Source organism: Ursus maritimus, assembly GCF_017311325.1.
Source record: "Ursus maritimus isolate PB19 chromosome X unlocalized genomic scaffold, ASM1731132v1 scaffold_X1, whole genome shotgun sequence".
Taxonomy (NCBI): Eukaryota; Metazoa; Chordata; class Mammalia; order Carnivora; family Ursidae; genus Ursus; species Ursus maritimus.
Window position 1 is genome coordinate 79,331,323 of NW_024423319.1, and position 12,443 is coordinate 79,343,765.

The following is a 12,443-nucleotide window of genomic DNA, read 5'->3' on the forward strand; positions in this document are numbered from 1 at the left end:
GGGCTGGTACAGGGAATGATTAGCCCCTGAGTGAGTAGGTCTTACACTATGGGTGTGAGGCCTTGTTTGGCCTCAGACTTTAATGGATATTGAGGCAGTTTAGGAAGTGGCATTTCAAGAAAAATTTGCATAGGATCCTTGAGGACAATCACTTTGCCAGTGTCCCAGGTGATTACAGCTGAGACATCATCCATCCTTGAGCCAGTGTCTTGATGCTGAACCCCTGGGAGGGTGCAATCTGAGAGGCCCAGGTGCTATTTTAGGTCTCTGGCCTTGGAGCTGTTGTAACTGTAAGGCTAATACCTTGGCAGCTTATTGTTTGTGGTCTCGCTCTAGGGTTCTTCCAGAATGCTCAGCTATGGTCATAAGTTTGGTCAGTCCAGTGGCCTCCCATCCTGTTTTCTGTATTTTTATCAATCCGGTAATTTCAGGAGATAATCCATTTACAAATAGAGCAGCTAGACCAGGTTGGGTGACCTTATCTACTGTACAGAACCCCAAATGCTGTAGAGGATTTAAAGTCTGCCACAGATTCACCTTGTTTTTGTTTCCAGGTTTGTATAGTAGACCGATCAGTGTGGGTGACGAAGACCCTAGGAATGGCTTGTAAGGGTTCAGGTGCTGTTTAGTGAGCTTCTTCTGGTCTTTGAGACATTGAAGATCGAGGATCTCGAATATCATCCCTGGGATTTTGCCATCTTGCTTCCTGCATCCATTTTGGGGCTTTACCGGGTCCTACCAACATGTGTCCACGCTGAAGAATATCTGGCAGCCTGGAGTTATAGGCCCCAATAATGACTAAAAATTCTTCAAAAAACTTTGGGGTTTCCTCCCTAGGTTTAGAAATTCTTTAACTGTGGTCCTTAATTCAGTCTTTGACCAAGGGCAAAAGATACCTGAGGATGTCCATCTGCAACCTCAGGTAGTTTTATTTTAAAGGATAATTGTTTAATAGTCCTTTCAGAGTGGACAAGCAATTCAGACAGTGAATTAGTAAAACATGACTGCTCAAGGAAAGAAGGACAGAGGGGAGCAGAAGGGGCCACATCACTCTTACCGTGCTTGAATTTACATAACCTCTTGTGCCTTTAATGTTTCACTAGCCTCCTGTGATGAATCTCTTAATGAAGCTCTTTCCGAATCTTGAAGTCTTTTGGAGCCTTCTGCCTACCAATTAAAATAGGTGTCTCATTCTGTTTGTTTAATTTGGGATCCCTTGCCTTCAAGTACACATCATAAATGAACAATCTTGTCTAATTGGAACATTCCCCACAATGGCCGTTGTAATTCTAGGGTGCTTTTAGGAAGATTTTGCCCTTTTACTAGGTATCTATCTGCAACCTCAGGGACTATAGTTTTTAGACATAAGCAAGTGTTCCTGAAGGTGGCGCACTCAACTCTTTGAATTTAAAGGATCTTATTTCTTTTAGCTAGACCTTTGGGCTTCTCAGAGCCAAACCAATACCTAAGAGGGACACGCCAAGGGATTGGGAATTGTAGGGTGTTTTACAGGGTACCTTGTCGGACAGAAATTTTCTTAAGGTCGGCAAATGTCACTCTATACTGTTCTCGGACCAACTTATGCTACGTGGCAGTTTTCCTGAGGTGGCAAGTGCTCTTAAGTCTTTAAATGCTTGACCCATGCCCATCAACGTTTGTGGATTAAAAAAAGGAGGGGGTTATTTATTTATTTATTTATTTATTTATTAGAGAGAGAGAGAGAATGAACAGGGGGAGGAGCAGAGAGAGAGGGAAAAGCAGACTCCCCGCTGAGCGCAGAGCCTGACATGGGACTCGATCCCACGAACCCGGGATCATGACCTCAGCTTAAGTCAGACGCTTCACTGACTGAGCCACCCAGGTGCCCCTGGGCTTTATTTAAATTAAAATTTTACTGACCTGAGGCCTTATACTGGACCCTCCAGCTTAAATAGGACCCAGTTCGATCCTGGACCCAGTCTAGTTTTTAAGCCAGACCCAGTCCAACTCAGCCCAGTAACCAACAACAGTTCCAAATGTAGAATCTGGGGATTAGGGAAAGGATTGAGGTTTTTCAATCAATATAGGGAACTGTGGAAAGCCAATTCATATTGGGAGCTCAACACTAAGAAAGGGGGGGGGCTCCGAACTGAAAGAAACTTACCAATGGCCCTCGGAAACAGGGAGAAACACAGAGAACTCAAGAGTTCACAGGCACCACACCTGCGTTTCTCATTGTCCCCGAATACTGTCAGAAGTTCCCTCTGGATCCTGATGCTGCCACCAAGTACATTTTAAAGGTCTAATTGGCCTTATTACTACATTCATGAATTGGGCAGCATCCCGTCTAGCAAGTAGAGGGGAGCTCCAAAGGGCTACAGAAAGGGGAAAGGTTTTTAAAGACAGGACAAGGAAGTCATAAATAGAAAAAGGGATTATTTGGGGTGAGGTGACATCCTTTGGGGGGGGGAGAAGGAGTCTTATTAGGTGGATTACCTCATTTTCCTTTTGGAATGGAGAGGGACCATGTGACAGATTATCTTACTGGTGCTGACCAGAAAATTCCTGACTGGCTGGTTAAGACTACATGTCTGGAGGAGGTTGAAACTACAATTAGGTTAGGTATTAAGCCCCAGCTTGGTGACTTGGCCTAGCATAAGTGACTCCATTTTGGGCCTGTGGTTTCCTTTTTAACAGTGTGAATGTCCATATTTGACACGGAAGAGGGGTCATCAGTGAGTGTGTCTGTGTTTCTGGGAGTGTGTGTGAGAGAGAGAGAGACTGTGTAAACACATGTCTGCATGGGATTGCCTCTGAGTTTGGAACTAGCTTTCTTATGACCAAAAATGGTCTCTGTGTATCCCTGGGTCTCTCTGGGCTTGTGTGTGACTCTTGCATAGTAGTCAGGCCTGTAGGTTCTGGAATTAGACAAACTGGCCTGGGTGCAAATCCTGGCACTTACTGGCTAGGTAACCTTGAACAAAGTACTGAATCTCCCTATTCCTCAGTTTCCCCATCTGCAGAACACAAATCCTAATCATTTCTATTTGGTGGAGCATAAAATGAAGCAATACTTATCTGGTGCTCAGCACAGCGCCTGGCCCATGGGAAGCACTGGCTAAACATCAGCTCAGATTAACATCTGGCTGTATCTGCAGGAGTAGGCAGCTGTGTTTCTGCCAGCATTTCAGAGATCATGCATCTAGGCGTGACTCTCATGGATTTCATCAGTTTAAGAAATACTAATTTTGACATAAGCCCCTGCCTTCAATCTACTGCCACCTTCAGGATCTGACCACACTGACCATTTTAACACTACAGGCATCCTTGACAATATGCAGAATCACATGGGCACAAATGTATTGCAGGAAAGGGACGAAGAAAATTTTAATCAGTGGGTGGCTAGTTACACATGTTGTAATCCATCCTCATTATGCCCTTTAGGCTTCTTCTATTCCTCAACTCTCCAGTCTGTTCCAGGGATCTATTTGCCTATCTTGATTCCAATACCATGCTGTTTTGATTACTGTAGCTTTATAATAAGCCTTGAAATCAGGTAGTGTTAGGCCCTCCAACGTTGTTTTCCTAGTGTCAATTGAGATGATCATATGGTTTTTCTTTATTAGTCCATTAGTACGATGAATTACATTGTATTGGTTTTTAAGTGTTAAACCAACAGTTGTATTCTTAGGATTAAACCCTATTTGATCATGATGTATCATCCTTTTTATATATTGTGTTGGATTTGATTTGCTCAAATTTTGTTTAAAACTTGTGTATCTATGTTTATGAGGGATTTCTTTTTTTTTTAAGATTTTATTTATTTATTTGACAGAGAGAGAGAGACAGACAGCGAGAGAGGGAACACAAGCAGGGGGGGGTGGGAGAGGAAGAAGCAGGCTCCCAGCGGAGGAGCCTGATGCGGGACTCGATCCTGTAAGGCCAGAATCATGCCCTGAGCCGAAGGAAGACGCTTAACTGCTGTGCCACCCAGGCGCCCCTATGAGGGATTTCTGATCTGTAGTTTTCTTTGCCCATATATTTATGTTTTTACAAAGACTTTATTTTTACAGCAGTTTTACATTCATAGCAAAATTGAGCGGAAGGTAGAGATATTTCCCATATACCCCCTGCCCCTACACATACATAGACTCCCCCATTATCAAAATCTTGCATCAGAGTGGAACATTTGTTACAACTGATGAACCTATGTTAACACATCATAATCACCCAAAGTCCATAGTTTACATTAGAGTTTATTTGTGGTCTTGTACATTCTACAGGTTTGAACACATGTGTAAGGACATATATCCATTACATAAATCATAAAGAGTAGTTTTGCTACCCTAAAAATCCTCTGTGCTCTGCCTCTTCATCCCTCCCTCCCTCCCCCTAACCCCTGGCAACCACTGATCTTTTTACTGTCTTCATTGTTTTGCCTTTTCCAGAATGTCATAAATGGTTGGAACCATATAATATACAGCCTTTTCAAATCAGCTTCATTTAAGGTTCTTCCATGTCTTTTCATGAATCGATAGCTCCTTTCTACTTGAATTATATTCCATCGTCTGGATATACCATGGTTTATTTATCCCTTCACCTACTGAAGGACATCTCGGTTGCTTTCACGTTTGGGCAGTTTTAATTTTTTTAATTTTTTTAATGTTTTTTATTATGTTAGTCACTACAGTACATCTCTGGTTTCCGATATAAAGTTCGATGATTCATTAGTTGTGTATAACACCCAGTGCACCATGCAATACGTGCCCTCCTTACTACCCATCACCGGTCTATCCCATTCCCCCACCCCCCTCCCCTCCGTAGCCCTCAGTTTGTTTCTCATAGTCCATAGTCTCTCATGTTTCATTCCCCCTTCTGATTACCCCCCCTTTCTTTATCCCTTTCTTCCCCTACCGATCATCCTAGTTCTTATGTTCCATAGATGAGAGAAATCATATGATAGTTGTCTTTCTCTGCTTGACTTATTTCACTTAGCATTATCTCCTCCAAGTTTGGGCAGTTTTAAATAAAGCTGCTACAAATATCCATGTGCAGATTTTTGTGTGGACATAGTTTTCAAATTCTTTTGGGTAAATACCAGAGAGCATGATTGCTGGATAGTATGGAAAGAGTGCGTTTAGTTTTGTAAGAAACTGCCAAACTGTCTTCCAAAGTGGCTGTACCACTTTGCATTCCCACCAGCAATGCATGAGAGTTCCTTTTGCTCCATATCCTAACCAGCATTTAGTGGTGTCAGCATTCTGAATTTTGGCCATTCTGATAGGTATGAAGTAGTGTCTCCTTGTTGTTTACATTTGCATTTCTCTAATGACATAGGGTATGGAGCATCTTTTCACATGCTTATTTGCCACCTGTATATCTTCTTTGGTGAGGTACCCGTTGAGATTTTTGGCCCATTTTTATATGGAGTTGTTAATTTTCTTACCATTGAGTTTTAAGAATTCTTTATATATTTTGGATAACAGTCCTCTATCAGATATGTCATTTTCAGATATTTTCTTTCAGTTTGTGGCTGGTCTTTTCATTCTCCTGCCAGTATCTTACACAGAGCAGAAATTTCTTTTTAATTTTAACAAAGTCCAGCTTATCAATTCTTTCTTTCATGGCTCATGCCTTAGGTGTTGTATCTAAAAAGTTATTGACAATCCCAAGATCATCTTGATTTTCTCCTATGGTATCTTCTAGGAGTTTTACAGTTTTGCATTTTATGTTTAGGACTGTGGTCCATTCTGAATTAATTTTTGTGAAGGGTGTAAGGTTGGTGTCTAGATTCGTTTTTTGGCATGTGGGTATCTAGTTGTTCCAGCACCGTGTGTGTGTGTGTGTGTGTGTGTTAAGAACACTTAACATGAGATCTACCTTGTTAACAAATGTTTAAATGTACAGTGCATTATTGTTGACTATATAGGTACAGGACAGTACAGCAGCTCTCTAGAGTTTATTCATCTTATTTGACTGAAACTTTATGCCCATTGATTAGTAACTCCCCATTTCCCTCTTACTCCAGTCCCTGACAACCACCATTCCATTCTTTGAGTCTATGAATTTGACTATTTTGGATACCTCATATGAGTGGAATCATGCGGTATTTGTCTTTCTGTGACTGCATTATTTCACTTAGCATATTGTCATCAAGTTTTATCCATGTTGTCACACACTGCAGAATTTCCTTCTTTTTAAAGGTTGAATAGTAGTCCATTGTATGTATATACCACATTTTCTTTATTCATTAATTAATGGGTGTTTAGGTCGTTTCCATATCTTGGCTATTGTGAATACTGCTGCAATGAACATAGGAGTGCTTATATCTCTTTGAGATCCTGATTTCAATTTTTTTTTTTTGGCATATAACCGGAAGTGGAATTGCTGGATCATATGATAATTCTATTTTTAGAATTTTTTGAGGAACCCCAATACTGTTTTCCTTTGTAGCTGCACCATTTTGCATTCCCACCATCAGTGTGCAAGTGTTCTAATATCTCCATATCCTCACCAACACTTTTCTTTTGTTTGTTTTTTAAGTTATCTCTTCACCCAATGTGGGGCTTGAACTCATGACCCCAAGACCAAGAGTTACATGCTCCACCAACTGAGCCAGCCTGGTACTCCTCCCCTGCCTTTTTTTGGTAATAGCTATCCTGACAGGTGTCAGCACCTGTTGAAAAGATTATTTTTGCCCCATTGTATTACATTTTCTCCTTTGTCAAAGATCAGTTGACTTGGGGTGCCTGGATGGCTCAGTCAGGTAAGTGTCCGACTCTTGACTTTAGTTCAGGTCATGCTCTCAAGGTTGTGGGATCGAGCCTCGTGTCGGGCTGCCTACTTATGATTCTCTCTCTCTCCCTCTCCCTCTGCCCCTCCTGCCTCCTCTAAAAAAAATCAGTTGGCTATATTTACGTGGGTATATTTCTGAGCTCTCTCTTCTGTTTCATTGATCCATGTGTATTCTTTTGGCAATACCACACTGTCTTAAATACTGTAGTTTTATACTAAGTCTTGAAGTTGGGTTGTATCAGTCCTCCTACCCTGTTCTCTGTCAATATTGTGTTGGCTACTCTTTTGCCTCTCCATTTTACATTTTACAATCAGTTCGTTGATATCCATGAAATAACTTGCTGGGCTTTCTTTGTCTGGTTTAGGGATCAGGATCAGAGTAATGCTGAACTCATAAAATATTGTTGGGAAGTATTCCCTCCTTGTGGTAGGTACAATTCTAAGATTGCCCCCAAGATTCTCAGCCCCGGTATACACATACCTTCTCCTACTTACTTAATTAAACGTGAATCCAGTTACTGTTGTGAAGGGATTTTGAAGATGTAACTTTCCAAAATCCAAAGCACTAGAAGCATTTGACACACTGTTGCTGGCTCAAAGACCTGGGGGGCCATGTGACAAAGGACAGGGTGGCCTCTAGGAGATAAGAGTGGCCTCAGCTGATTGCCCACAAGAAAGTGGGATCCTCTGTCCCAAACTGCAAGGAACTCAATTTTGCCAACTACAAGAATGAGCTTGGAAACATTTTTCCCTAGAGCCTCCAGACAAGAACTTAGCATGGCCAGCATCTTGATTGCAGCCTTGTGTCACCCTTAGCAAAGAGCCCAGTCATGTTGTGCTGGACTTCTGCAGAAACTGAAGTAATAAATAAATATTGATTGAAACTATTAAATTTATAGCAGTTTCTTTTGCAGCAATAGAAAATTAATACGTTCCTCTTCTATCTCCTGGAAAGTTTGTGTACAATTGCTATTATTTCTTCCCTCTTTGGTCAAATGGAATGCCCAGTGAAGCCATCTGGGCATGGAATTTTCTTTATGGAAATGTTTTTAACTATGAAATAAATTTCTTTAAAGACATATGGTTATTCAGGTTGTATTTTTTCCAGTGAGTTTGATAGCTTGTATCTCTTAAGGAATGTGTCAATTTTATCTAAATTGTCAAATTCGTGAGCATAAAACTCTTTATAACATCCCTTTATTATTATCTCAATTTCTGTAGAATTTATAGCATTTTCCCATATCTTATTCCTGATATTAGTCATTTGGGTCTTCTCTCTCTTTTCCCTCCTCATTCTGGCTAGAGGTTTATCAATTTTCTTGATCTTCCCAAAGAGCCAGCTATTGGTTTATTTGATTTTGTCTACTGTTTTTCAGTTTTCTACTTCAGTGATTCCTGCTCTTATCTTTGTTATTTCCTTTCTTCTACTTATTTTGGGTTTAATTTCCTCTTTTTATCATAATTTCTTAAGCTGAGGTCATTGGTTCGAGACCATTCTTTTTTAATATAAGTATTTAATGCTATAAATTTCTTCCTAAGCACTGATTTTGCTACATTCCATAACTTTTGATAAATTATAGTTTCATTTTAATTCCATTCAAAATACTTTCTGATTTTCATTATGATTTCTTCTTTGATCCCTGGTGTGCTGGTTGTCAATTTATTGCCTCTCCACTTCAAATTCACCCTTTCTGCGTGCTCTGTGATAATGGAGCATATTTTAACTATTTTTCTTTTGCCAGCTGGCACGGAGGCTTTCTCAGTAGAGGGTGCTGGAGAGATATTGCAGGAGGAAAAGAGGCTTCCTTCCTGATTCCTGTGTGCTTGCTTGGCAGGCTTCTTCTGCATGGCTCTTTCTAGCATCAGACTCCTGCAGCGCTCACAACTTTTCCAGGCCCTGGTCCTTGCAGTGCATGGCAGCCAGTAGCACCCAGTGATCAGTAGCTTTTCCCTCCCCCTAGCACTCACCCTCAGACACTTTGGTAGCAAGCTGAATGCTTCTGGATCCTGCAGCCTCCCCAGGGCCTGGTTCCTTTGGTGCACAGAGGCCAGCAGCACTCAGTGAATCCCACAGCAGGCAGATTTCTGGCACGTTCCAGAGAAGAGATTTCCAGCAAGTTCCAACAGTGCAGCACCACAGTGATTTCTATGCCATTCAATGGGCTACAGTCATGCCTCTCCAACAAAATCTGGATCTCAGCCCCAGAGCATTGTATCTCAGCCTAGAGATAGTGACTACTTCTTCTATCTGCAATTCCTATATTCTTTGGAGTTCTCTTTACATCTTCATAGCCAACCTCTCATTATTCTGATCCCCTGTTATAGGGAATACCTTATATTAACTTTCCCTGTTCAAATTCCTGTGTCATTCCTCTCTCCAGATAGGACTCAGGCTGATATAGAATTGTCACCAAGAGTGGTCCCAGGAAATAGACCTGCAGAAATGAGACTTTGGGTTTGGTTTGTTCACACCTCTGGGCTTGAGCACAGTCCTTGCCAATGAGAAATGGATGCTTGTAAACCACGGCATATGGTGGCATCACAATTAATCAACCTATGGTTGATTGTGTTGAAATGCCAGCTGAAGCACGTCCTTGGAAGCCTAAACGGCTGCTGCGCTTAACCATTATGGCAGTAATCATGGCTATAAAGATTGTGATGTGGGATGGATTATTTTGAGTGCACTGTGCACTTACAAAGAGAAAATGACAAGCTTAGGTCCATTAATTTCTTAGCTCAAGCCACAGTCTAAGAACCAGAGAGCTTTCATGATGCCTAAAAGTTGCTCTTATTTATTGTAGCTACAGGGCTAATGTTGCTGAAAATCAAGTGCAATATTTAATTGTATGAGCTCTTTTTCGTGGCACCTCAGAGGCGGTAGGCTGCTTCAGGATGAAGCTGAACATCTCCTTCCCAGCTACTGGCTGCCAGAAACTCACTGAAGTGGACGATGAACGCAAACTTCGTACGTTTTATGAGAAGTGTATGGCCACAGAAGTTGCTGCTGATGCTCTGGGTGAAGAATGGAAGGGTTATGTGGTTCGAATCAGTGCTGGCAATGACAAACAAGGCTTCCCCATGAAGCAGGGTGTCTTGACCCATGGCCGTGTCCACCTGCTGCTGAGTAAGGGGCATTCCTGCTATAGGCCAAGGAGGACTGGAGAGAGAAAATGCAAATCTGTACGGGGTTGCATTGTGGATGCCAATCTCAGTGTTCTCAACTTGCTCATTGTAAAAAAAGGGGAGAAGGATATTCCTGGACTCACTGATACTACTGTGCCTCGTCACCTGGGGCCCAAAAGAGCCAGCAGAATCCGCAAGCTTTTCAATCTCTCTAAAGAAAATGATGTCCGCCAGTATGTTGTGAGAAAGCCCCTAAACAAAGAAGGTAAGAAACCTAGAACCAAAGCACCCAAGATTCAGCGTCTTGTTACTCCGCGTGTCCTCCAACACAAACGTCGGTGTATCGCTTTGAAGAAACAGCGCACTAAGAAAAATAAGGAAGAGGCTGCAGAATATGCTAAACTTTTGGCCAAGAGAATGAAGGAGGCCAAAGAAAAATGCCAGGAACAGATTGCCAAGAGACAGAGGCTGTCCTCTCTGAGAGCTTCTACCTCTAAGTCTGAGTCCAGTCAAAAATGAGATTTTCTAAGAGTGACAAATAAATAAGATCGGACATAAAAAATATTTAATTGTATGGGTTGTTAAATTGCAATGACAGTTGAATTCAGTCTGGACAAGTTTCTCATGTGAAAGTTGGGGCATTGACTTGTAAAGAATGGGATCCTGAAACTTGGAATGGTAATATCAGTTTGGTTCCAGATGAAACTGACAATCTTAAACTACCAAGTCACTCTGAGCCTCCCTTACTAATGGAAGTAGCTTGCCCCTCAGTGTCTGAGTCTAGCCTTTCTCTCCTTGAAAACACTGTAATAAACTCACCTGGTCCAAATGCTTTGAAAGCAGATGACCATTCTCCTCAAGACCAAACACAACCACCCCCTACTGCTGATAGAACCATAACTGAAGTCAGATCTCAGCGTGTTCCAGGGGAATAAGTACACACTATGACCAAGGAAGAAAGAGCTTATATACACAAAGAATTGTAAGACTGCTATTATATATTGGCAGAAACCTGGGAGATCTGTGCAGAAGCAGATTCTAAGGGTGTTAGATAAAGGAAGGCAAAATTCATTGATATGGGTACACTTACTAGAAATTCTGGATTTAATATGTCAGTACATGCAGCTGAAGGTGGCTCTAAGAGCTTACTTTGTTGACTGACTGAAAATGGAACTCATCTGTGGCCCACATTAATGAAGTTGAGATGCCAGATGTGCCCTGGCATGTTATAGAAGAGGGAATCCAAAAGCTTAGGGTGATAGGAATGCTGGACAGGATTTATAATGTATGACTTGTATACAAAATCCCCAACCATGTTCCATGAAAAGGCTCAGAAGACACCTCCTTCACACTGAAACACTAAGAAATCCATTAGTGAGAGGAGCACCTGCATCCTTGGAAGCTCTGTGGTTGTTTCCCTTTACAGGCCAGGTATGACTTCAGGGGAAGAATGACCCTGATGGCAATCCAGAGTTCATCAGTGTTGACTCTCTGATCATAGGCCCAGAGTACAAAGACCCTGGGGACAGAGTGGTTTCAACGGAAGAGCTGCTGGCACACTGCCCAACACCGCCTCACATGGTGGTGGGTTCTGCTCCTGCACTCAGCACCAAGCTCCCCAGTTACCCCAGGTACAGCTCTAGCAGCCCGGGATGGCATGGGCTGCACCCTGCAGAGCCATGGGGACATGGTGCCTCCACCCAGATTTCAATGGACCAGGCCTCTAGGCAAAGCTGCAGACTCAGAACCCCAGCCAGGAAAGCTGTGGGGCCCCAGCAGCGAACTTCCTTGGGGGCCAGCTATCCAAAGCCTTAGGGGCCCAACTCATGCCCAGTAAAGCTCTGGAGTAAGCCTGTCACCATATGCCTCTCTCCAGTGTGTCTGGAAGGCGAGACATCCACCCCAGTGGGCCTGTGGGGCAGAGAGTCCAGCCAAAGAGGAATACTCTTGAGCCTTAAGGTCTAATGGAATTTGCCCCTTTGGATTTTGGACTTGCCTGGACCCTGTCACTCTTTCCTTCTCTCCTGTTTCTCCCTTTTGGAATGGGAATGTCTACCCTATGCCTGTGCCAACATTATATTTTGAAAGTACATGACTTGTTGGGTTCACAGCCAGAGAGCAATTTGCCTCAGGATGAATCATACCTTGAGTCTCACTCATATCTGATTTTTTTATTATGTTCAGTTAGCCACCTGTATAGTACATCATTAGTTTTTGATGTAGTGTTCAATGATTCATTAATTGCGTATAACACCCAGTATTCATCATAATACGTGCTCTCCTCAATACTCATCACCCGACCACCCCATTCCCCCACCCATCCCTCTGAAACCCTCAGTTTGTTTCCTGGAGTACATAGTCCCTCACAGTTCATATCCGATTTAGATAGTATTTAGATGAGACTTTTAGGTTTTAGAGTTGACGCTGAAACAAGTCAAGACTTTTGGGATTGTTGGGTTGGAATGAGTATATTTTGCATGTGAGAAGGACATGAATTTTGGGGGGCCAGGGGTAGAATACTATACCCTGAATGTGTCCCCCCAATT

The 12,443-nt window shown here is 42.3% G+C and overlaps 1 protein-coding gene across 1 annotated transcript; it reads left to right on the plus strand.

The window, feature by feature from the left end:
• Positions 1–9,629: 9,629 nt before the first annotated feature.
• LOC103675232 (40S ribosomal protein S6-like) lies at positions 9,630–10,452 on the plus strand. Its single transcript, XM_040631334.1, has one exon. It carries the CDS (start codon positions 9,667–9,669, stop codon positions 10,414–10,416), a length of 750 nt encoding a protein of 249 aa, XP_040487268.1. The 5' UTR covers positions 9,630–9,666; the 3' UTR covers positions 10,417–10,452.
• The last annotated feature ends 1,991 nt before the right edge of the window (positions 10,453–12,443 follow it).

Coding starts and splice junctions, on each gene's coding strand:
- LOC103675232 (XM_040631334.1), top strand. CDS start 9,667: ATGAAGCTGAACATCTCCTTCCCAGCTACTGGCTGCCAGAAACTCACT.